The following is a 25,596-nucleotide window of genomic DNA, read 5'->3' as shown; positions in this document are numbered from 1 at the left end:
AGCACAGTGGCCTGGCCTGGCCTGACTGATAGATAGGATGGAAAAGCTCCAAGGGAAGCTGGAACACAATAGGCTAAAGACAGAAAATCACTGACAACAATGCCTCAATGACAGAGCCACTGACCTTTAACTCTAAAATATTTGTTATCTGCAATGAGGTAATCAATTGAAAATTGCAGTTCTGTTCCCAACAGTGCGTATAATGTCGTTATTCACGCCATCTAGGTTATTTGTTCTGTAATAGACTTCTCCAAATGGGTGTGCATTTTATGTCTATGGTGACCTAAACCACATTACTGCTATAGCATCCAATTTAGGAGGATAAATGAAGCAAAATAAGAGGTGCAGGCAGGCATGCATGCTGCAAGGCATCTCAGATTAGCAATTCAATAGCTGGATAATAGCAAGCCCATTTCTACATGTGTGAACAGTACTATTCATGAAAGAATGTGTTTTGCTATGCACAAATGTAATATGAGAAAAGCCCTACATTTTTATTTACATATATGTATTTCAAATTATTCAACGCCTTCTGCCTTTGAGCGTTGGCCAACCATCCAGACTAATATAATTCACTATGATAACAAAATTAGCACTTTCAACTTGCATCATTTATAGAGGAACCCATCCAATATATTTCAGCTAAGGATTGATTTGCATCATATTATAAAGCTTCGCAATCCTCCAGTGAACAGATAGATCTTAATAAAATGAGTGGGGGAAAAAATTGCCTTGTGGTTAAGCCTGGAATCCCTTTGCAATAAACCAGAAAAAAGTCTCATATTTCCTTAAATAGTTTATCATTCATAAGTATAATAAAACTGTCTCCTCGGCTGCATGTCTGACAGGTAATAAAAAATGATGACAAAATATTTGCAGGGTTTAGAAAATTTCATTTACTTGACAATCCTTATTAAGAAGAGGCAAAAAAGGGTGAGAGATTAGGGTCATACATTGCAAAATGTAGTTATCTCAACAACATACATCATGGGGAGCGCTCACATGTTCATATATAATAATTGCACTTTATAATTATAGAGACAGTTTGCCATTTAACTGAACTGGCCAACATAAATAAATAGAATCACAGAACCAGTGCAGACACACAAAGATATTATCAGTCATACATATTCTGCCATCAGAGAGTGTAGCCACACAAAACATCCTTCAAGAGATTCAAATGGCCTGTTTGCGAGAGTGGCACTCTTTTATACCCATATGTTGGTAAAATGTCACAATGTGATTTCATCCAAGCAAAACATCCACAAAATTTAAAAATGCTAAGAAATATTTAACCAAAGGGCACATCCTGCTAGGCCTGAATTGCCACAGTGTTGATTTGGATATGCAAAAGCCCTGATACAGTTTGCTGAGCATGACAAAAAAAAGTTCCATATGTTGTCAAATAGCAACTTTGACAACATTCATATTCATATTGCAACCAAATTATTTCCTTGCGCACTGGTCAGGAAATTAGTATCACAGAAACTAAGCAACTGTTTATGTTACGGAAAAGTGAAAAAACTAAACCCACGGCAGAAGCAGCAGAACCTTGATTCCAGTTTAAAATGTAAGAATGTTCCCACGTAAAGGAAAATCCTTCCAAGATTCAAGTTTCTTATAATGACCAATTACATTAGTTTAGTTACTTTCCATTTTTGTAAGGATAAAACAAAGGAATCATCTGCAAACAACATGAGTCATGATAAAATGTAATGGGATGTTCTGATTAGGTGCTCAGCATCAGTATTAAACAAGGAACAGCAGGCATACTTGATGGCCATTGAAGATATAAATTAAACACAAAATGTCCATAAGATGAACCTGTATCTTAGGCCATGATTATCAATTACCATTTTAGGCTTTAACACAAAGCCTTCTACAAATACAGTACATGCACAAACTAAAAAACGGCATGTCTCAGTTTCATAGACGTCTTAACCGCCCCACTTCCATCGTCTTTAAAAGGTTTGTCTCTTCTGTGTCTGCCTCTTTATATGTAGCTGTGGAGCTGCATGTGGGTTTGCTGGTGGTGCTCCAGGAGCTGAGGCATCCCCACAGCTTCGTACCCACGGCCCAGCATGCGCTCTTTGATGCAGGGCGGGTGGATCTCACTGATGAGGCACTCCAGAGACTGCAGACTGCTGCTGAGCAAAGCAGCATGGCACAGGCTAGTACTCGGCAGCCCACAACAGAGGTTTTGGTCTGTGCTGTAGGCCTGGGAATGAGGAGGAAGAGGAAAAGGAGGAGGGTGGAGCTGCGGCTGATGGTGGTGGTGGTGGTGTTGATGGCGGTTTGGGTGGAGATGCGGATGGGAGAGCTGTGGGTTTCTAGGCCTGGCTGCACATGTACCCGTTGCCAGCACCTGAGAAGTGTAACAGTCACTATTAGGAGTAGCTAGAGCACCATCCCAGAGAGGAGTGAAGAACTGTCCAACAGGGGGCTCCACCTGCATGGAGGGGCAAATCAAAGAGGAGCTGATGGACTGCTTCGGCCTAGCACTCACACTGCCAGGATGAAGCCTATAGGACGCCAAAGGGAGGCAGGTTTCAGGATGCTGGCTAGCATCTGCTGCCCTAAGCCCCTGAGCGCTGTTCCTCACACTGTACATCCTCCCTGCTCCCTGCTGATACTGCTGCTGCTGGATTTGATGTTTCTGCTGCCACATTGTGTACTCACACTTCTCTGCGTACCCAGCTTTACCTCTCTCTGCACCGTGCGTAGGTATCACTGCCCCTGTAAATGCCAGACTGCTCTGGGGTGGCACTCCCAGAACAAAGTCAGAGTCTGAATTTGCCACCGCAGCAACGGCCTGCTGAGAGGGGCTGGAACGAGCCTCCCCCCCCAACTGCAGGGCCTGGCTGTGGGGAACTCTGCTCATCTGCCTCATCATCATGCTTTGAACCTCTGCCAGCTCAGACTGGGGGGCCAGGCTCTGATCTCCAGAGGCCATCCCTGTGCTAGAACAAACCGTCTCAATGGGAACATCAGGGGGCTTACATGAGCTTATATGATAGGCCTTGTGCCCGTGTCTGACTGTGTAGCTGTTATTCAGGGGATTATTATACGGTGCCGCAGGAGTCTGACTGTTTGCATGTTTAGTCCTCCTGCCCTCTGAGTTTTTCAGCACACCTTTGACCACCACAGAAGCTTTGATGACGGCCAACAAACCCTGGTACCCTCCTGAGTATGGGTGTGAGTAAGGGCTACAGCGCTGTCCTGTGGTGTCCAATCCATTGACTGTTTTATTCAGCTGTTTGTGCTGTGGCACCCGGACGTCAGACGGGAAGATTTTGATGGACAGGGGGCTGTTGGCAGTCTTCTGAGCAAAAGCATCCAACTCTGCGGGAGAAGGGTACCGAGAGATCATGGAGGCCGGCTCGCCTGAGAGGGAAGCAGACAGAAATCAGCAATTAGCCGACAAACAGCAGAAACATTGTACCTTGTGATTTTTTATTTTCCTCACCATCTAAACCTTGTTTTAGGTGATACTGGCAGACATGAACATGTTTAAACTCATTCTAAGGAGAGAAACACCCCGAGCACTGTTCAGCCTTAAATGAAATTCATTCAGACTTGGTTTGACCCAAAATTAGTTTATCTTGTGAAATCAAAGAGGCAACAGAAGCAGAGAGAGGATCTAATTCCACCGTAATGGATCATATAAGACTGAATGGATGACATTTAGCAGTTAAATAACAGCAGGAAGAACCTAGCAAGAGCTGATTGTTATCAAGGGAAACAAATCTTCAGGCAGACATGCATACATTTTTCGCCTTAATTTTCATTTCATTAGGAGTTAATTTCAGCTGTTCTCTCGAGATCTCATTTTTCTCATCATCTCGGGTAACAAAGCAGATTAATTTATCTTATCTCAAGATAATGCTGGTTTTCACATTATGACAGATTAGATAATCTCATTATCTCAACAATAACAAAGCTTGTTTTCTCGTGACAACGGGATAGTATTTTTGGAGACAGAAGGCTGGTCACTGAAACAGGCCAGACCACAACACGCCCTGCTGCCATTGTAAATGCTAGTGAGGTAAGTTAAGCTTATTTTGATGTTTGTTTTGCTCTTTTGTAGCTCTAGGGATCAGGTAGTGATCATCTGAAGTTAAGTTGCGATTTCAAGAAAGAAATTGAAATCAAGTTATCACTATAAAACTTCTCAAATGAACTGTATGAATAAAAGCTGTCAGCGTCTGAAATCAACATGTTATTTTTTCCAATTGCGTGCCTCTTTTTGCCATTCTGCACATCATAGTTAAGCTGTTGCTCCCACTACTACCTTGATGGGAAATTACAACACTGCTGATGTCAGAAGTAATATGCACTTTGTGTCAAACAGAAGTCAAATACCACCTATGTAGTACTTCAAGTTGAAGCTGCCACCTAAGAGCTAAGCATACAGGTGCAGCTAATCAGACTGATGTCAGCAGGCAGCTGCAACACAAAAGCAAACGGCAATATTCCGGAGTGTGTGAATCGCCACAGATGTGTGCATGAAACACTCTGAAGCTGTCTCCTATCTCTAAGTCATGGTTGTATACCACACTGGTGTAGCAGTGCAGCATTTATTTGAATAATTTGTCTAAAGGATCATACAGTACATTTCATTGCATTCAATTGGTTCCCAAATCATGACACTGGTAAAAAATGCTTTATATAATATCGACATAAAACATTTTATAATGCAAAATATTGGAATCCTAAACTTGTGGTTAAACATGTCATTAATAGCAATAAGCTATTACAATTCTGTGATTGATTATGATGAAGAAGATTCATCATTTGACAGCCCTTGTATGAATTCAAGTCGGCTTGAGGCTTTAGTAGTTTTAGACTTCTATTCTTGTGACTTCTAAACATAAAAAACAAATAATAGACCAGACATACGCAAAGTTAGGATGACAGATGATTATCCAAGCAGTTATCCTGAATGCTACAATACCTCAGATCCAAAGCTCATTTGGGGTTGTTTCTGAAAAAGCCTGTGTTCATTCAATCATCACCACTTTTTGCCTCTGAAATTGTGTTCCAGTTATGCTTCCATAAATCCGAACTGATTCCACTGTAAAAGCTTGGAACCTGTAACTGTGAAGGAAAAGTTGAGCCAGATGGAAAAAAAAAAAGCAATCACCAAAAAGCACTGCGGATTGAACTGTGTGCGGGAAAGCTGACGGGACAAACCAAGATTGGATTTAAACACTATTATTCAAGCAATTTCATGGCTGCTTAACTCCCTGCGACAAAGGAAAAGGTGGGAAAAGGCGGTCCATTTAAAAAACAATAAATCACCTTGTAGAAATTACAGGCACCTTTTAGAGTGGCACTTTTATAGAATTCCTGACATTAGAAGATAAAGGCACTGAAATTAAACCAGATCAGGCTTTAAGTCGCTGGGAATCATAAAAGGTAAAAGAACAAGGCCGTAATATGCAATAAAAGAGGCGCAAAATAAAAAGAAAACACTTCATTTCATTTTCAATAACAAAACCAATTCCAGCTATGCAGGGAGGGAGAGAGCTCACTTGTTGTTCCCATTTGAAATTGATTTGGGAGTTCATTTCATTTCAGGGCCTACAGTGAGCATCCCGACTGTGAAAATGATTCAATCTACAAGATCCATCTCATGAAAGAAATAAATTGGGTGTTTAAAATGGAGGGAGAAAAAAAGAGGGAAGGTGGAGTGTTCAATCCATCCAGCAATCTCCCAACGGAGCAGAAGGAACGGCGCAGTGGTGCCAGGAGCATGAATGAATTCTTCAGAGAAATACAACAAAGCAAAACACTGCTTATTATGTAGCACAGTGTAGTACTGCTACAGGAAACCATAACATCTGTGACATTAGAGAGGTGTTTAAACTATATCCAACATCAAGATGGGAGCTCTCCTTCCTCTGGTTTTCTACTCATGAAGAAATATCAGCTGAAATATTGATTCTGAGCAGCTGAAAACTGAGTATTTATGACCATTATGGTAAGTAGACCAGCTTCATATGAACCTGAAAAGAGCTTTAGATGGTACAAAGGCACATTAACAAAACGCTTGCATCTAAACAACACTTGTATCTTCCTGCCCTGGATTAAATTCCATGATCAACAAAGATGGATAACAAAAAAAGGGCAATTTTTCATCCATTTCTTGCCCAGTTAAATGTCAGTGTCAAGCTCCTGCATGCTGCGATTGGCTCTGTGCTCCACAAACACTTCAAACACTTTGGATGCTAACACGTCTTCACAGGGTGTCTGATATTGTTAGTCCAGAGATTACAGCCCTGTCAGAGCCATGGAGACACAACACAGCTGCACTTCCCACTGCGGCTGCCTTAATGTGGCACTATGGAAACCTCATTAGCAAATAGGCTATCTACACTCTGCATTCACGTATTTATCTTCTGAGGGCTACCACTGTGTGACATGTGCATTAAAAAAGGGCTAATTTAGCTGACTGCGACAGAAAGACCAACTGCTTGATCATTTGAAGTTAAAACCTGAGATCAAAAACACCATGTGTAGCTTTAAAAATACTCTCAGTTGCATCCGCAGGCTTGTGTGTCAATCTTGAGGACTTTAATACCAATCAGCGGTGTTAAATGGCAGTAAACCTAGCCCAGCATGTCATGTTTAGTGGCTTTCCCAAAGCATGTGTTGGTAGAAATCATAAAGCATACCCTGAAGTCATTCCTCACAGTATTTGCAGACTTCCTTACGAAATACTGGAGTCAAAAGAGGCAAAAATGTTTGCTTCTTGCACCAAACTCAGGCACTAATCCTCTCCTCTACTAGCCTAGATCCTACTGTGAAAGATAAATATCAACATGAGGGCCTATACAAGTGAAACTGATAAAGACAACATGTATAGCCTCTGAAGTTAAAACCAGATTAAGCTCCAATAAGTAAGCGTTAGCAGCCATTTTTTAACAACTGGTATGCATCAGCCAAGTGGCAAACTCTGGGGCTGCAAAAATTAAGCTAAAGTGGAAGTGCTAAAAACTGAAGTTTCTAGACGTTCATATGCAGCTGGCTCCAAAAACCCAGGAGACCCCATTTACAACAATTATAAAATGTACAGTATACAGAAATACACATTTATAGCCTAGTACAAAAAACAGTTTTGGTCTGAATACCCCTATTCCTCTGTTTGTACCCAATGGACTGAATTTATAACTCATATTTTTTAGATTATTAAGACTACAAATTTTGCATAATTGGGATTGTGGCTGACTTGACTGACAGGCAGGTACATTGTGGCTGTTAGCCAGAAGGCTAACTCCACCTCTTTGCCCTTTTCTAGGTATAAAAATTATTTGCTAACATGGCGACTGCCATCGTTCAGTTACACAATCCCTCTTCAGAAAACAATGTATGACATCACTGAAACTAGGTCCATGTTTTATACCGTCTGAAAGGTATCAGTAAATATACTTTTGTCACTTGCAGCTCATTCTAGAAACATGTAAACAAAGAAGTTAAGTGGTACAAAAAAAGCTAGCTTTTTAAAACCATCTAACTGATAACCACGCTCCAATTTTAGCATTCAGTCAGATATTTGGGTTCTTTAAAATCTGAGATATTTTCACTGCTGCACAAAAAAATGTAGTAAATACAGTAAGTCAGTAAATCATTTTAACACAAGGATAGAAATGTCTGAATACTTAATCTCAGATGAAGGACTTCTCTAATAAGTCCACAATGCCTTCAGGAGATATTTGATGTTATTTTTCAAGTATGTTTGTGTTAATGAAGGCTTAATGTTTAGTGCATAACAAGCACGCAGGCGAAAATGATCTTCATACACTAGAGACCAACAAATCACATTACCCCCCTCTCCCCAAGGTTACAAGATAATTAACCAAAAAGGAAAAGTAAGACAAAACTTTAATTATTCTCTATATGAGGTTGTTTTTCTTTGTTCTCATTTTGCCTCTTCAGGTCTAATGAATAAAACACTGTAAGGAGGGAATATTACGGTTCCCTGTCTGTCTTTATCAAGTGGCAATGTAGTCACACAGCAAAAATTCAGCAGTGGAAAATAAAGATAAGGAACAAAAACAAATATGCGGCTGTTCACATGACAACTGAGGGGAAAATGGCAGCTGTGTGCTGTCAGGTAAGGAATGGCAGAGAGATAATTAGCAGCCTGACCTTAAGCACTTAATCACCCTGAACCTGCAGACTGCATGCTGCTTCACTCTGCAGCCCTGACAGAAAGCACAAGAGTGGAGACAGACAAAAACAGCACAAAAAAATAACATCAAATAGCAACCTTCATTGAGGGCATCATGCAGTGCTTACAAATTTGAATTCTTTGACCCTTAACATCTTTTCTCCGATTGCTTCAACAGGGCTGATTGAAGTAGCTTATGTAAGACTGAAAAGCTTTTTTTTGTAGTTTTTCCTTTTCCTCAAAATTCAGTATAATGACACTAATTTGTGATGCATCTACAGTGCCGGATTGATAGATTTAATGGTCCCGCTTGTCAGGTTTCCTATGTTTTTCAGTTGGAATGGGCTCCACGCATTAAACATGCTGCTCAACTGTTGTGGCCCCATGCTGAGTGAAACTGGCACACTTTCACAGGAAACACCTAATCCTGATTTCCTCTTTCCTGCATAGAGAGAAACAGCAGGGGGTGGGAGGCCAATTATAGACTCTCAATCACCACAAGGCCTAAATTGTTATGTTTGTGCATGCTCTGTGTGACTAAAAGGAAGGGATTTTATAAATAATAGCATGAAAATGTTCTAAAGGGATATAACATTGGGTATTTACCATTCAGTGGTGTGTATATATATATGGTCTTTCACAACCTTGTTTCCACCCCCATACAATCCTGCTCAATGCTTCCTGCTACTTTAAACTGGCTAATCTTTTCCCCGTGGTCACACTTGCAGCCATTAACCCTCAGATTAGAGCAGAGACCTCATTGTTTTAGTGCAGTTTGAGTTAATCACTAATTTATGGGCAAAACAAGCCCCAGAGGCAGGGCTGAAAACGGTGTTATTGTGTTTCCAAAACCAAGGCTTCCAACTGTTCATACCCTGCGGGCCAACATAAGGAAACCATTAGTATGACCACTATGAATAATTCCCACAGGATATAGGCCTGAAAAAAAAACAGATCATAAATAATTCCTTGTTAATATGCATACATGTCGGCTGAACTGACAGCCAAATATCCCGCAGGCCTTTGATGTAAAGCTGGAGACTTATCAGGAACACTTTTGTGAGATAACATGTTTATGAGTGTCAAATCCTCAGCAGGAACACGACGCTGAGAACCCAAAGTTAATGGCAGCACAGGGCTTCTCAGCAGGCATAAATACTTGTTTACTGCACCAATAATCCTGATATTTAAAACACTCTGGACTACGTTAATGAGCGAGGGCCAAGCTCAGCACACTCACAGTGCATTTAAAAAAAACCTATGTCTCCGTCGCCATGACAACCCCTTCAATGCACCCAGTTGGCCCAATAAGCTCAGTCATTAGGACCATGTAATTAATTGGCCCTGACCTCATTCATCTCTGTGAGACAAGCTGCTGCAATCGACTATCTGCTGGTTAGAAAACGCTGCAACGCCAGAACATCAGCTGCTCGGTTCTGCCTCTTTTAATTCGTGGCACAAATCGAAAACAGAAGTATAATGTTAGTCTAATAAGCATCATTTATATAATGATATGACATTAAGTATTATATCATATTACATAAAGATTACATGATGCTAAGATGGATAACAGAAGGTTCCTGGTTCGAATCCCCGGCCGGGCAGGTGCCTTTCTGTGTGGAGTTTGCATGTTCTCCCCATGCATGCGTGGGTTCTCTCCGGGTACTCCGGCTTCCTCCCACAGTTCAAAAACATGCTCACCAGGTTGATTGATCACTCTAAATTGCCCGTAGGTGTGAGTGTGTGCGTGAATGGTTGTCTGTCTCTCTGCGTTAGCCCTGTGATGGGTTGGCGACCTGTCCAGGGTGTACCCTGCCTTCCGCCCGAAGCCAGCTGGGATAGACTCCAGCCCCCCGTGACCCCTAACGGGATAAGCGGTCAAGATAATGGATGAATGGATAAGATGGATAACTTCAGTAACCATTTATGTTCAACTGTCAATAACATTTCAAACAGTCAGACAAAATACAGACACAGCTGATGTAATCAACTTTTGGCTACAGGGGATACTTAGACAGAGACAGACAGAGACAGACAGAGACAGAGACCTGGGTTAAAAGCCAAGGAGTAAAAATATGTTTAAAGACTGGATTTAAAAGTCAGTAATGTTGGCGACAGTCTAACATGGGGGGGCAGCTTGTTCCACAGTGTGGGGGCCACTGCCGAGAAGGCACGGCCACCCCTGGTCTTCAGCCTGGTCTTAGGGACCACAAGAAGCTGCTGTCCTGTAAACCTCAAAGACCTTGCGGGAGTGTAGCTTTGCAGGAGGTCGGTGATGTACTGTGGAGCTACTCCATTTAAAGATTTAAAAACAAACAATACAATCTTAATATTAATCCTAAAATGAACAGGGAGCCAGTGGAGGGAGGCAAGGATGGGGGTTATGTGCTCTCGCTTTCGGGTGCCAGTTATAAGCCAAGCAGCAGCATTTTGAACTAGCTGAAGGTGTGCCAGGGAGGCATGGTTAATGCCTACATAAAGTGCATTGCAGTAGTCCAGTCAAGTCGAAATAAATAATAAGTCAACACATACATTTGGTAACTAATATCTGGATTGGTTGCAATAACAATAAAGCCCCCCTAAATGCTACAACTCAAGTTAGCACTTTTGTCTTGTCTGTTTAGCAAAAGCTGCTAATGCTAAAGCGTTGTGTAGGGTTTTTTTTGTTCTGAAAATCTGACAGGAAAGCACACTTTCTCATGAAATAAGCTGAAATTGTCTAAACCTAATCAACTTCTTAAAGAAATATCTTGGTTTGTTTGCTAGCATGCTAGCTTGGTAAAGTTCTGAAATTTAGCTAGTAGCCTTATGTTTGCTAAGTGCTTGTTTTTGTTGTTTGGAGCTGTACAGTTGGCAAAGAGTGGTTTTAAAAGTGTTGTTTGTTGAAGGAAAGAGTTGATGTGGCTGGTAACATGAACAATATGGTAAATGTGCCAAAAAAATTAATAAATAAATGCACTGTGGATGATAAATAAATGAGTGAAGGCTCTCGGTTTGTTGCTACCCAAACCCATTGGCACCAGAGTCAGCAACTCATTGCAAATCAAAAGTGATGATTGATTAATACAGTTGAATAACTGTTGTAACTAGTAAAATACAGCATCAGCACCTTTTCTCTTCTTCAGACTCAGAGAGTTTAAAACGTTGCAAATTAAAGCCTTTACTCAATTTAACAACTCAAGAGAAAGTAGATTGAAAAAGGCAGCAGAACATATGTTTTTATATTTCACTCAATGTTACCTTGTTATTCACAACCTTCTTTCAAAAGACAAAAAAAAGAAGCCATAAAGACTCCATTTTCACATGCCTCCCTATCTCAGTGTCAGTGATCTCTACTTGAAGGGTGCTAACAGAGCGGAGTAACCTCAGGGCTGAACACTTAGTTATGTGTGCTCAGGGAGGCTCTGGCGAACACTCCTTTGCACCAGTGTCACTCCTCATTTGTTTCTGTGCCGCTTGGCCCAGCTTGGGCAAAGTTTCCCCACTCAAAGCCGACCCGGGCGCAGGCCAGCAGCGTGGGAAAAACCATTTCCAGCCCCGGCTTTGAAGCTGAGATAGCAGAGGAGAGAACGGCTCTCATTCACTCTCGTCAAATAAATCCTAAGGCTGGTTTCTCAGAAATCTTTCACATGGGTTTGTGCCGCTGAGAGCTTTCATGTCCTGCGCCTTCCATTTATTGATAGCTCAAAATGGAAGCGGCTTTCAAAAGCGCAGCAGTGACCAGAGACTGTCCCTATTTAACTCAGTCCAACAACGAGTCATTTAATGAAGAAGCCAAGGCCACACAGACTGAGCTCCCCCATCAGCGGTCTATTCCCCGTGGTGGTGCTTGAAATGTCAGACCAGAGCTGGAGGGTGCTGCACTACACACAGTCGCAGTACATAAAACTCAAGAAGGGGGAAAAAAGCCCTGCAGGTAAACAGGATGAGAAACGCAGCGCTGGTTCTGCCTGAGGCAAAGTAGGCCCTTCTGTTCCAGCGTTTAGCAGACAAGTGCTCCATTGATTCCCAATTAATATTTAATAGCAAAAAAGACAAAGAACAAATTTAACCTGGAAAGAAAGATGGAAGACAGAAAAGGAGGAGGAAATGAGACTCTAAAAATAGGATTATACTGCATTATAAAGTGTTTTCCTGCAAGAACAAATGAGAAAAGTAATAATGCAAAACAAGCTTTTTGTCAAAACACACTATTAGAGATAGAGACTGTTGACTGTATTGATATTAATACCTTTGTAGAGCCTTCTTTATCTACTCTGTCTTTGATTCTTTTCTACTAAGTGATGGATAAACAAGACGACAATATGTCTTTAACTGAACTGGTGATGCTTTCATTGAATATGTTATATTTACCTTTGCCCTTTAGACATTACACTGACCTGACCTTTTAGTCTATGCCTGAACACATCATAATGTAACCTTGTGTACCCTTTTAGCTTACTAGATTTTTTCCTGCATATTGTCCCACAGCAGCTGCAGCAGCAGCTGCAGCAGCAGCAACCAGAGCTTTTTAAACTCAGCTGAAGGTACTAAATTTTGGTTTTATTTGATGAAATCCTATTAGTCTTTTTGAACCCGTGAGATCAAAGAAACTTTAACAGCTCTTTTATGTATGCCGACTGTTTGTAACTACAAGCATGGTTTCCACCTATATCTGCAACCCTTCTAATTAGAGACAAGTGAAAACACCTGTTTTCCTGCACTGCAGGTGTCACTGCAATGTTATAACTGTTGCTTGATTAGATCTGATAACAGTCTATTTTCCAACACTACCAATGTCACATATGTAATTCAAACTCAATGACAGATAACATACAGTGTTGTATTGTTTGTGATGGTTTAACAAAGATGTTTTATGAAAGTGCATAAACTCATACAAATGAACATACAGCATGATCAGACAGATACGTTAATCCTGACCACTGCATGACTCTACAAACAACATTTCTCAGTGTTCTAAGAGGTCACAGTCTAAGCTGTGCTCTTTCATTTCATTTACAACGATCTCTGTTAGCTTTCCATCCATGTCTCCAAATAAAAGGCATTAAATACAGAAAAGCACCGGCACAGAGAAATAACAGTAAAACAAATTGCAACACCTCAGCCAAATAGAACAAGCGATCTTTAAAGGATCAAATGATGTAAGACCATTCATAAAACTGCAATACACATCCAGCTGAACCATTAAACTGTAAGCAGTTATAGATCTGCAATGTAGCTTCAAAAAAGACCCAGCTATGAAAAATGGGGCATCAGCTATTTTTTTTAAAGCAATCTAGAAAAGGAAGCCACAGCAGAATAACTTCATTTGTGGCTCTATGATCTCATTATGTGGACGATGACTGTCTAGGAATGAAAAAGACTATGCAATTTGGGAGCACTGCACAAATAATATGGATGCAGGAATGGATGGATAAGGAAAAGCCGTATCAGACCCAGATCTAATCCAGCTATCATGTCACATTTAATCAATTAATTGAATGAAATCTAATCACAAATGTCAATGTGGGTTAGTCCCAAAGACACCCACTCAACCTTTCAATGACTGCAGTGTAATCAGTCAAGATGAAGGTCAAACAACACTGACAAGGAGCACTTTCTCCTCAAAATGTGAACTTCATTAGAAACCCTGTACAAGAGAGCTGATTAACTGTGTAATTTCAGAGTCCACTTTGACCTGCGCACATTTGCACTGCAGGAGCACACTGATTAGTTGCCCAATTAAAAGGCATCATCATCATCAGGCTGCCCATTATTTTAATTTCAGAGGCTTCAGAGCGGCTCAGCACACCGCTAAAACCACGTGCGATTTTTATGTGCACCTAGAGGCTACAAGGTCAAGCTAAACATGATGGATTGAAAGTAACTAAGGACCTGACCAATACCTTTCAAGTTACCTGTGTTTTCTATGTCAGACTACACATGTAGAACTTGCTGAGTGTCTTCCCCTATGAGATATAAACTCACCTTTGCGTGTGCACGGCTGCAGCGGTGGCACTGACAGCAGTAATGGCGTTGCTGGGACATCCAGACTTTTGGGTTTGCAGCCAAGGTGCTGCGACGAGAGATTCTGCCGTCTCTGGACACAGGCCAGCATGATAGTTCACAAGGGCTGAGAGCAGCCTGGATTAACCTGCTAGAAAAGACAAAGAAAATGTTGTTACTTAATAGCAAATAGCTTTAAAGTCATTTAAAGACTGATTAAACAAGAGTCTTTAAAAATACTAACCACTCTGTGAGACTGTAAAAGGGAGGTGCGATAAAAATTGCTCTGTGGTCTGATAAACCAAAATTTGACATTCTTAATGGAAAAATGTTCTCTGCTCTATAGAGGAGAGGGACCACCTGGCTTGTTATCAGCGCACAGTTCAAAAGCCAGCATCCATGTTGGTAAAGGAATGCTCCCCAGGCATGGATATATCACACATCTGGAAAAGCACCATTACTGCTGAGCAGTATACAGGTTTTCAAAACTCCAGAAGCTGGCCTTATCAGTTCAAGTATTTAAGATGCTAAAATAAAACACAAAGATAAACTTTGTGCTGGCATTAGAGGTAAGGTCAGGGGGGCAGCAGGAAGGGTATACTGTATCCTCTAAACACGAAGACTATCAATACCAAATGTCAAAGCAATTAGTCCAATAGAAGATTCGAAATATTTTGTTAATGGTAAAATAACGAAAGACCGGTTGTTATTCATGAAGCAGTGTAGCTAAAGTCGATTGAATTAATTTACCCTCACAACAGATTAACTTCACTAACTCTGTTCTTACTTTTACTTAAACTTCAAAGTGTCAATTTAAATGTTTTGTGACTGTAAGGTCACATAGTTTTGAGGATGACTGGAAAAAGAGTTGGAAAAACAGCAAATACAAGCGACACATTCAAAATCTTGCATCAACACCAGTTTGATGTGTAAGGAAAACTGCAAGCTGGCTATAAGAGAACACTGAAATCCACATAGGAGATAACTCTTTCAGAGACATCTTTTTCACATTACTGCAGCAGCTTTCATATCTCAAACTCAAAAACTTCAACAGCCCCTCTTTAAGCTGCTGAGACTGAGCATTCAAAAAAGTAATATCACTTAAGGACAACTCCATCTCCGCCCGAGTTGTTTTGATGGCTCTTTGCTGTTATCAGCCATGTTCTGTCGGTTACAATTGCACAGATCATTAACAAGGCCTCCTGTAGCCTCAGGCTGTGTGTTTCAATTTGTTATCATCCCTGCAACCTGGGTTTTATTGTTCAATAAATTTATGGCTGTATTGATCAGCAGAGAAGGCCAAAAGCAGATCGCTCCCTTAAATATGGTGTGCTGTTTGCAGAGTTAAGTATTGTCAGAGGAAATGAAAGGCAGCATCTGAATAAGAAGGCGCCTCTCAACAGCTGCCGACTGAAGCAATCATTCTGCAGACAAAGCATGGGGGATATATCAGCGATAATCGCATTTGACATTCACTTTGATCGTCTGAAGAGTCACCAGATCTGAATGCTAGCACTGCAAAACTAAAACAAAATGTGTGCTTGCTGCAATATACTTTTCACTGTATTTGAGAGAGGTACATTCAGAAAGAAACTGTGACTGAGAGCCTGTATTCATACAGAAGCCATTTTCTTCTGACATCACTCTTCTGGTGAGAAAATCATACTGCTGAGTTCCAGGCATGTTTAAGAGTAGGGAATCTGAAAAATATCTCTTCTTTCATTGTTTAGTGCTTGAATCAGTTTTTCAAGGTAGGACAAATATATTCATAACCATTAGCTTCAGTAAGACAACAGCTAATGTTTGCATTTAGTCACCTCTTATTTTTTTCCTCCTGTATTGTTGTCAAGAAGAATGGTGGTTAAGTGAATGTAGTAAGAGCAAAACAAAACTATGAGTTACATATTGTCAAAATTCAATATAAAATTGAAAGGAACTTTACTTTTACTAGTGCCCAGTTGTCCCTAACAAGAGTAATTTAAGCCTTCTGCATACAGCTGTCAGATTGCCTCTTTTTCTTGCTCGGTCTTAAGGTTCTTTTGAATTTTTGCTTTCATTTCTCCCTCAGGGTTCAGAGGGCGGCCAAAGCGGTTCAACCACAGAACAGAGTGCTCAGTGACGAGCTGCAGAAGCCTGATTACCCTCTCCTCAAAAATGGAAGAAAGACAGAGTGGCTTTCATTTTACTCAGGTGCCAGAAGAGAAAAAAAAATTCCCTCACTCTCCCTTTTCCTTGTGCGCCTGCTCCCCTCCTCCGCTCAACATCTGTCCCTTGGTGACAAGCCCACTTCAAACTGCTCAGTGCAACCTGTCTCATCTGAGCACACACACATGAGGAGCTAAAAGCCTCGGTATGTTCAGATTCCATTTTGAAAATAATGGCAATTTCACAACAAGCCTTCCATTACAACACATTTTGTGTTGAGAGGAAGGTGAGGAAAACGCAGGGGAGAGCTCAAGGGAGGAAAGGCATCTCAAGGGAAATCCCTTCACCAGCAGAAAATGAGACATAAATTGGAATACCTTCCATTACTCCCATAATTTGCAGCTGGAATAAAATACATCTAGGACTAGAAGATATTATAATTCAAAGAGAGGCCAGCAGTGGTTAGAGAAAAGAAAGTTTCTCTGAAGGCAGAAAGGGGAGCTAGAAATGATGCAGAAAGTGCCAGTAATGATGGTTCCTTTCATCCCAGTATGTGAATTTTAAATTTAAAGAGATTTTATGAAAACTTAAGCTTAAAATTGCCTTCTCGCTCATGAGTGGAGTAGCAAGAAAAAAAAAGGGGAAGAGAGATACAAGATCAAAGGATCCCAGAATGCATGAATTCATCAGGGCTACATTCTCAAGCAATATCTGCATCTCCAGTCCTCTATATAATGCTTTGCTTGACAAAAAATATTGTCCTGAACTTTCTTACAATGTTCACAGACAGATTTCTAAAGAGTTCATGGTACATCACTCTGTACTAGTGATAGGTGGAAAATTTACAGAAACTAGATAGCTGCAAAGCAATGGCCCAACATCTAAAAAGTGGTATTGCAGTGTAGTTTCACCTAGCCTAGGGAACAGTGGTCAACTCTCTCAAGTTATTTTGCATACAAAAGGGAGTTTCAAACTTTCTCCCCATGTATTCTCCAAAGCTTTGGCCTTTCCCATCTCTGACGAGTTCATGCAGTCAAGGACTTCTCCGACGTGCATAATGAGAAAAAGGGCACAAAGTTTAAGCCGCAAGGACGTCTAATCCTCGCCACTCTCAGGCGACATCCATGCAGCTGATAAGCAGCGGGATTCGGTCCACTGAGGGGGCTGCCAGGGAGATAAAGACCTTGTGCTTTGCTGTCCATCTAACTGTCCCCAATGGTTTCCTGATAAGGATGTCTTGGAAAATAAATCTATTTTTCAGGCCAGTTCTTTGTCATTGACGGAATGCAAAATGGCACATTTCCTCATGTGTTGTCTGTCCTCGGATCAGGAGAAAGAGTTTTGAGAGGAGGAGATAAGGTTGGTTTAAGAGGCTTAAGGGCAGTGATGGAGAGACTTTTGGTTGGTTTTGAACTCATTTATGGCTGTGTGGATCACATTTCTTGAGATAATAAAGCATGACAACCAAAAAGAAAAGATGTTGCTTTGTATAAAAAAATGTGAAAGGTTTGGTTTTTCATATTACCAGTTCGTCTATAAAAAGTAGCAGCAAGAGAACATCCATCAAAGCAGGAAAAGGCACTGAATTATACAGGGACTCAGACACAAGCATCTGTCTGACCTTCTGGAGTCTTTCATGACTCCGTGCAGCATCAAGGGTCAGAGCAAAGATAAGAGCAAACTGCAAAAAAAGAAAAGAGCCTCCCCCTCAACAAACATGAAAGGCACAGAAAAAAAGAAACACACTGCTTCACACACACTCTGCCACATTCACACACACCCCTCCCTTCGCAAGCCATCTCAGCTCTTGTTAGCAGCTCTCTGAATCCTCAGTTAATAATTAGATGATAATGAAAAAGGTTTAAGACGAGCACCCTTTTCACTCTCAGGGTGGATTAGCATGTGAGTGCTATGCTAATGTTTTTTTTTCTTTCCCCTCAGAACCTTCAGACGAGGAGAAGGGAAAAGGCACAAAAGCAAAAAGGTTAATTTAGGAAGAAATAAATGATTAACTGAGAGCAATTGGTGTTATGGAAGAGGAAAGGCAGCGTTTCCCTTTAAATGACATGCTCTCTGTATAACAATCCACTCGCTGTGTAATTAATTGTATATTATGTATGGCTTTTATATTATCTTGAAGGCATGCACGGCAGGATCCTGTCTAGGTAATGGAGACCAGACAAGTAGGCTGGCGTAGGACTGAATAAGACAGCAGAGCTTCTGCAGCTGCTGTATTCATCTCTATATAACCATCCACACAGACACACACACACACGCACGCACACACACACACACTGATCCCCCAACCCCCTCATACATTTTTAATAGAATCTATTACTTCTGGATTAGCCGATAAGAGCTGGCCTGGTTAAATTCTATAATAGTTTGCATAATTGGTATCAGAGCGACGTATAAGAGAGACCCAGATTTCCTTCTTCTCCTTCTCTGTAGAGAAAGAAAAAGAGGACACAAAGGTTCACATACAGGATAACCAAACAACCCGGAGCCACTCCGCTCCATGCTGCAAGAACACTTGAGGCCTGCGGCTGATAACAATGAGCCTCATTTCCATCGAGATTAGCTCCTGTAAAAGGTATTACAACAGTGTTAAGACGCATTTCCTATACAATTCATGCGCAAGCACAGATTTTATGTAAATACCAACTCTGGGTAATATTCAGACAGATGTCCACAAAATGTAGATGGATGGGAATCATACAGTGTTGATGACTAGGTGTCTGGGCGAAAACAGTTGAATGTTAAGGTTTGTGTCATGAAGTGCTCAGGATGAGACAGGAGTACAATACAGCTCTAATCAACGATGTCTGAAAACGTTAAAAATCACAATGAACTAAATCAATCTGCTAAGTTTTCACAAGAGAAAACTGTAACACTCAACTACCTCTCACATCTTTCCTCAGTACTGCACAGACATGTAATTGGGAAAAGGCTTATGAATGGAACTTAATAAAAACCCTCGTGAGGACTTTTAATTCGTTGTGAAACAGACTGAAATTGATCCTGATGCCTCTTTATGGCCCACAAAAGCAGACAAGACCACCAGCAACATGACTGGCAATTTCTGTATTGTCATTTTTTTGTGTATGAAATCACCGTGAGGGGGTAGGTGTCAGAACAGAAGATTGACAGTACGCTGCAAAAACAGACTTTTTTTTTTTACATTTTAAACAGCTAACATCACAATGAGTGACACACTGGACTGTTAAAGAAGGCAGGATGAGATTTGTTTTTGTCAGAAAAAAATGCCTTGAGATGTACAGGACAAGATCAGAAAAGTGATCACAAAGTGATTTGTCCACAGGGGGCACCAGAATCAACACAAACCAAAAGTTTCTCACTTTTAACTCCTATACTAATGTTGTAATATTTGACTTCCTTTAAACCCGTAACTAATCAGAAGTAGAAATAAGGAACGAGAGTCACAGTAAAACGTTCTGACGTTAATGTGCATCACCCTCATACTTTATTATACCAACAGGATTCAAGAGGAATCTTACATTGCAGGTAACAAACAATTTGAAAGACAATGATTTAATATGACAGTCAAATTTCTTGAGATTAGAGCTTCAACCATTGACTGAACATAAAGATGGATAATGCAGCTCCACCTTCTTCCATTGTACAAAAGTTAAACTAAAACACTTCCTCCCACAGGTGCGGACATCTGAACAATTTGGAGCCAGAGTCTTGTCCCTTCAGCTAATCAAAATACATATCTAACATTAAAAAGCAAGCTCCCTTATGTCAGTACAGTCCAAATCAGAGAAGAACATGATCTTGTCAGTTTGAGGAAGACACTCACTGTTCTGAGAAATACATATACTCTTGTGTTTGTGTTTGTTACGTTGCCTCACTGTTCCTCCTCTTGTCCTGTACAAAGTGATTCAGGAGCCACCTTCGTCAACAGAGCTGTCAATCAATTTTTTGCTGACTACCCAATTAAAACTAAACTTCCCAGAAACATGCAAAAATTAAACATTGCTCAGCATAAAAAGAAGTAACTATTATTAATGACACCATGTCAGAGTAAAATCATTTTAAGCATAAGTTTGACCAATGTCCCATTTGTTATAATGGAGGAGGCAGGCTTCATGACATATCCTGCAGCTAGTCAATAAAGAGAGCTCTAAATCTTTTATCTTCACTCTTGGGATTCTGCCATATCATCCATTTTTTTAAGAAGTCCATTGCGTGCACCATCCATTCAGCTGCCACAGATTTAAGTATTTGTCTATGAGGGGTTTTGACAAACACATGATCATTTACTTTCAACTTGGCGATTTCTTTGATCAAGTCTGACAACAAACTGAAATGGTAAGACAATCGGTGGTTCATTATTTTACCGATACAGAATAATAACTAAGGGATTTTTAATTTATTGAATATCTGACATCATTGCTGTTGCACATGTTTGTCTTCTTCCTTTTTTACAAATAGATCTGTAATAGCAAGAGGAAGGAGTTTAAGAAGATGTAATTTGTACAAATTAGCTGCACAACTCTAGGAACTTTAGGGACGTAAGGGACAAGACATTGCACTGTTTCTAGTAAAATGTTCAGACTTGATTTATTTTAAGGTGCTGAGAAAAAATTATAACATAATTCCAAAGCTGCACAATTGTGCCTTATCTTTGTGCACAGCCTTTGGTAGGGAGTATAAAAAGCCATGGTCTGACCCAAATCTGCCCTTGCCCACAGATGGTGCCAAAGTAAAAGAAACACACTGCATGGGGTAAAACCTTGCCAATGCCAAGGTAGAGTTAGAAGGTAAACAGAGACTTATCTCATCCTTATCCCAGTATATGCACACTGACACTCTGTCAGAGAGCTGTGGGTGTGCTGTCCAGCCTTTAGAAAACCTTGACTTCAAAGATAACAGATGGTGAAAGAGGGAGCTGAAGGTTTTACCGTAAGATAAGTTATTTTGTAAAAGAATCAAACTCAAGGTAACAAACCCAGGAGTGTCCCCCTTCTCACAAAGCCTTTTTAAAACTTTAGAGGCAAAAAATACAGAAAAAAAACTTTTTATCAAAAATCTCCACCCTCCCAACCTCCCTTTCCACAGCCCTGTCCTCTGGATATTTACTCCACTGTTGCACTGTTAAGGGTCACTGATTCCTTCTAGTCATTAAAATCCTCAAGCAAACATAAAACTCATTAGAAACCATGGAGAACATTCTGCCTCTAATGTAGGAGATAACCTAATGATACGCTCTCTACCATGAAACATCAAAATGTTCCAGGAAAAAAAGCTCTTTGATCTCTGGACCAACTAAAAAATTTCATCATCTCACTGCGTTTTCCATTTGGGGCAAATGATGATGCATCAATTGTAATTTGGCAGCCGTAATCATTAATTTGAAGTAATGACTGACTGAGGGCCATCATGTAGACAAAATAAAGCTTACTGGAGCTCGCGGCAGTCCCCTCCCCACTGACCTCAGAGGCGCAGTTCTTAACCTTCCACCCTTAACCCCCCATCTCTCTACCCCTTCATCCTATTAGAATGAAAAGACCAATTAGACAGATTTCAAAAGATAGCATGCTGCCTGTAATTACACATGATGTCTCGTAGTAGATAAAACACTGATCACAGAGGGTGCATGACAGAAATCACTAAGCAACCAAGCCATTGAGGTTTGATATTTATATTTTCAGAATCAATCTGGATCATTTAGCAGAAAACTGGCTCGACATTTAAAAAGTCTCAGAACACATCGGCCATCATGTGAAAATGGTGTAGGCCTCTCAGACAATGAACAACTTTTCAGAGTTTCTGGTGAAGTGGTTAGTGAAAAACTTCAGACCAAGGGGCGCTGGTTTGGCTCAGTCGGTAGAGCAGGCGCCCTACGTACATAAGCTACCGTCCTCATCGCACTGTTGGAGATTTGAAAACTGTTATATTTGGTGCATATATCCTTTTACCTCTGTATTCACATTTTTTTGTCTTTCTTCAGCCGTCTTCTCAAGTAAAGGCAAAAGCCAAACAATTATCTTAAGAAAGGATGAATTTCCATTGCCATTTCAATTACATCCAGATTCAACTCCAACTCTGTGATGAGTTGGAGTTTTATACAAAACCCTGTAAAGGCAAACTATTGGTGTCCCAGTGTGGCTAGGGATGTGCACATGCAGTTGACTCAACAATTCACCGTCATCAATCTCATTAGTGAATGAATTATTAATATTTTCATTATTGTAGGCCTGTAATGTCGGTCATATGTTGCGTCTAAGCTTAGTGCAGCTGCCTGGCCTTTGGTTATTGGCTACTGCATTACTGCCAATGCGGTAATGCTTTACTACCCGGATGTAAAAAAGCACAGATGACAGACGGCATATTGTAGCACAGTAATTTGATCTAGAACATGGAGGTAAAGTGTGTCTGATTAAACTGGAATAAAACCATGCAACCAGAGCATTGCATAAACAACATGTGTGGAAGTTTACCTGAAAGGCGGAGCAAAGGCTGGTGGTGCCAGCTCTGCTAATGTTAGCAACAATTGGCAAACTAACCTGACATTGGTTTACCTACAGACTCTGTGGTACCATGCTTAGTTGTTTGAAATAAATTGTGTAACATTATGACAGTTTCCTGAGTTTTTTCTTACCTCTAGACCAGTCAGTAAGTCAGAATTGGAATTTTCTTTTAAATGACCAGGAAATCAGTCACTTCCAGACACCATTATGACTCTGTTACTACCTCCAAAGCTGGCTAAGTGGGAAAATGACTTTCCTTCGTCATTATGCCTCTGTGCATTTGCATTGCAGACGAGACATAACACAGAACAATCCCTTCTTGAACATACAATGTAAAAGGGGTGCTACAAAGTCTATGAGCCAAACCTCATTACATTACAACAGAATAGTTCCAGGACTGCCATATAGCAAATTAGGGTCCCCCTTTTGCTCATCACATGGACCAAGTCCCCTGCAGACAAAGCACACAGAAAGACAAGGGGACATTTTGGACTGAAAACAGATCAAGAAAGACAAAAAACAGAACTTTCAAATCCCAGCCAGTACCTATTGTTACAGAATTTGTGTGCAACCTCTGTTAAGAGAGCTCAAATAAGGACCTAAATGTAAAGCTACAGGTGACATGGCAGCAAAAGATATGACCTTAATCAGCCCTGATTGTGGCCCTGGTAACAGGCATCCTAGAAAAGGTCACTCTTGTGGTCGAGCCATTTCCTGCTTTCAGTAACTCGGTAGGCATGGAGATTGAGTGAGCCGGGGGAAACTTCACAATAAATCAGAGCTTAGCTTTGCTCCTGAGAAGGCAAAGGGAAGCAGGCAGCCAAAATGACAAATCCCTTCTCTTCACAGAGCTGGAATTACTGCTGGGGGTGTGATGGGAGATCAGAGGGAAACCCCCATGGGATACCTGAACACTGACTGGCTCATAGTGGGACACACTTTACAGGCCGGACAGACGAGTTCAGGCCGGTGACATTCGAAAAACAAAAACAATCCCATTTGAAAATGTCATTAAGGTAAGTAAAGTTAAACAGTCTATATTGAAGAGCACAGTATGTCCCAATATCTATATTATATCCTGCACTAAACGTTTTCTCATTAAGTAAAAGCTTAGACTGTGAAAATAAGTATAGATTTTGGAGTGAATCAAGCAATCCAACATATTTTATGATGAAAGGGGCATGAGGCACTAAATATTTATTTGATGTAAATCAAAAGCGATGATTTCATAGGTTTACTGCGATATATTCTAATGATTGATTAGTTTCAAATGTTGCTGATTAAGCTTCTCTAAATCTAAGGAAATGTAGTAAATAGAAAGTCTCTGGGTTTTGAACAGTTGGTTTGACCAAATAGCCAATCTGAAGACATCAATTTAGGGTCTGGAAATTCCTGATAAGTGTTGTTCACAACTTTCTGGCATCTGGTAGACTGACTGAGTACTTGATTTATCTTGAAAAGAGTTGATAGATTAATCAATATCGATGACAACTGTTTGTTGCAGTCCAGTCACTAACCTTGGTGTCACTTTAAATCAAGACAAAGGAGGTTTTTCTTTCTATTCTCGTCAAAAAAGCAGAAAACGAAAAACAAGACAGACAATAAAACCCCAAACTGCAGGCTTTCCTCCTCTGCCTCTGGTGGGAAGCTGTGACATCCCATCTCTCTGGGTAATAAAGGATCTAGCACAGGCAGGAAAAAGCACGCAGGGTAGAATTTCACACCTGACCAATAATCTATAGGCCCCTCTGCTGCGACTATAACCTTCAACCTCTGCTGCCACCGGTGCAGTGAGGTGCGATGATCCCACCTCCGGCTTCTAGACAATGGAAATGGAAACCTTCAGAGGCAGTCCTGAATGACCGATAATATACTTCAAAACACTTCCTGTGTATTCACTGAGATATAAAGCGACGTTCAAAGCCATTAACCATCACAGAGATGTCACTTGGGGATGAAAAAGATTGGACCAGTCTGGAGAGAGAACAGATGTTTGATATGCAAATGTCTTTAACTCAGTTCTCCCAAATTAGGCCTGCAACTGACTGTATTAAACTATTTTAAAAATCCAAGGAATAACAGGACTTCAAATGCATTATTTCATGTGTTGAAATTAAATGTTAATCCTTATAGTTGGATTCGGCTGGAAAAAAATACACATTATAACAAGAGGACACTCATAAGCTGTCAAGTTAGGGCCAGAGGATCCAAATCCATTAGTGCGCACTGGGAATCTTTCACCACTTTAGCGCTGTTAGCCTTAAATAAATGGGGAAAATCCCGACATAATACTTCCTTTTTACCCTTAAATTTTAAATATTTCTACTGTTATTGTCATGCAAGTACTATCTACCATTTAGAATCAATTGAACAAGCAACAAACATTTTTCTGCACTACAACATTTCCCAGAACCCATACACTGTCCCATAAACATAGAGATGAAAATGAGAAATAAAGTGAATGTCTTACAGAGTTTTGTCTTATCATAAGGCTTGTTTATCTTTGGTTCGCCACGGCTGATTGGTTGTTCTCCTGCTCGGAAGGCGTATTTCCTCTGCAAAAGCAATCTCGCCTCTGATTTCGGATTGCGCACTGGAAACCTCCGTTGTTACATCCATTGATGAAGCTGGCTCCATTAACAGTACTTCCTCGTCATATTCATCACTCGTGAAGAAGATAATTTCACCGACTGTATTTTCCTAGCAGCCACTCGTATGTCATCTCGGCTACAGACCAAGCCGTGTGAGCTACAGAGAGTGATGTCGGAATGGAAATGAGTCCTCTGCGCTGCTGAA

At 40.7% G+C, this 25,596-nt stretch overlaps 1 protein-coding gene across 1 annotated transcript; it reads right to left on the bottom strand.

The window, feature by feature from the left end:
- Positions 1–872: 872 nt before the first annotated feature.
- Positions 873–25,596, bottom strand: LOC117830987 (protein FAM222A-like). Its single transcript, XM_034709376.1, has 3 exons — positions 25,271–25,596; positions 14,141–14,309; positions 873–3,384 (listed from the first exon to the last, which is right to left on the bottom strand). Exons 2-3 carry the CDS (start codon positions 14,268–14,270, stop codon positions 1,994–1,996), a joined length of 1,521 nt encoding a protein of 506 aa, XP_034565267.1. The 5' UTR covers positions 14,271–14,309; positions 25,271–25,596; the 3' UTR covers positions 873–1,993.

This window comes from Notolabrus celidotus, chromosome 19, assembly GCF_009762535.1.
Source record: "Notolabrus celidotus isolate fNotCel1 chromosome 19, fNotCel1.pri, whole genome shotgun sequence".
NCBI lineage: Eukaryota > Metazoa > Chordata > Actinopteri > Labriformes > Labridae > Notolabrus > Notolabrus celidotus.
This window is presented reverse-complemented; position numbering and strand designations above follow the sequence as displayed.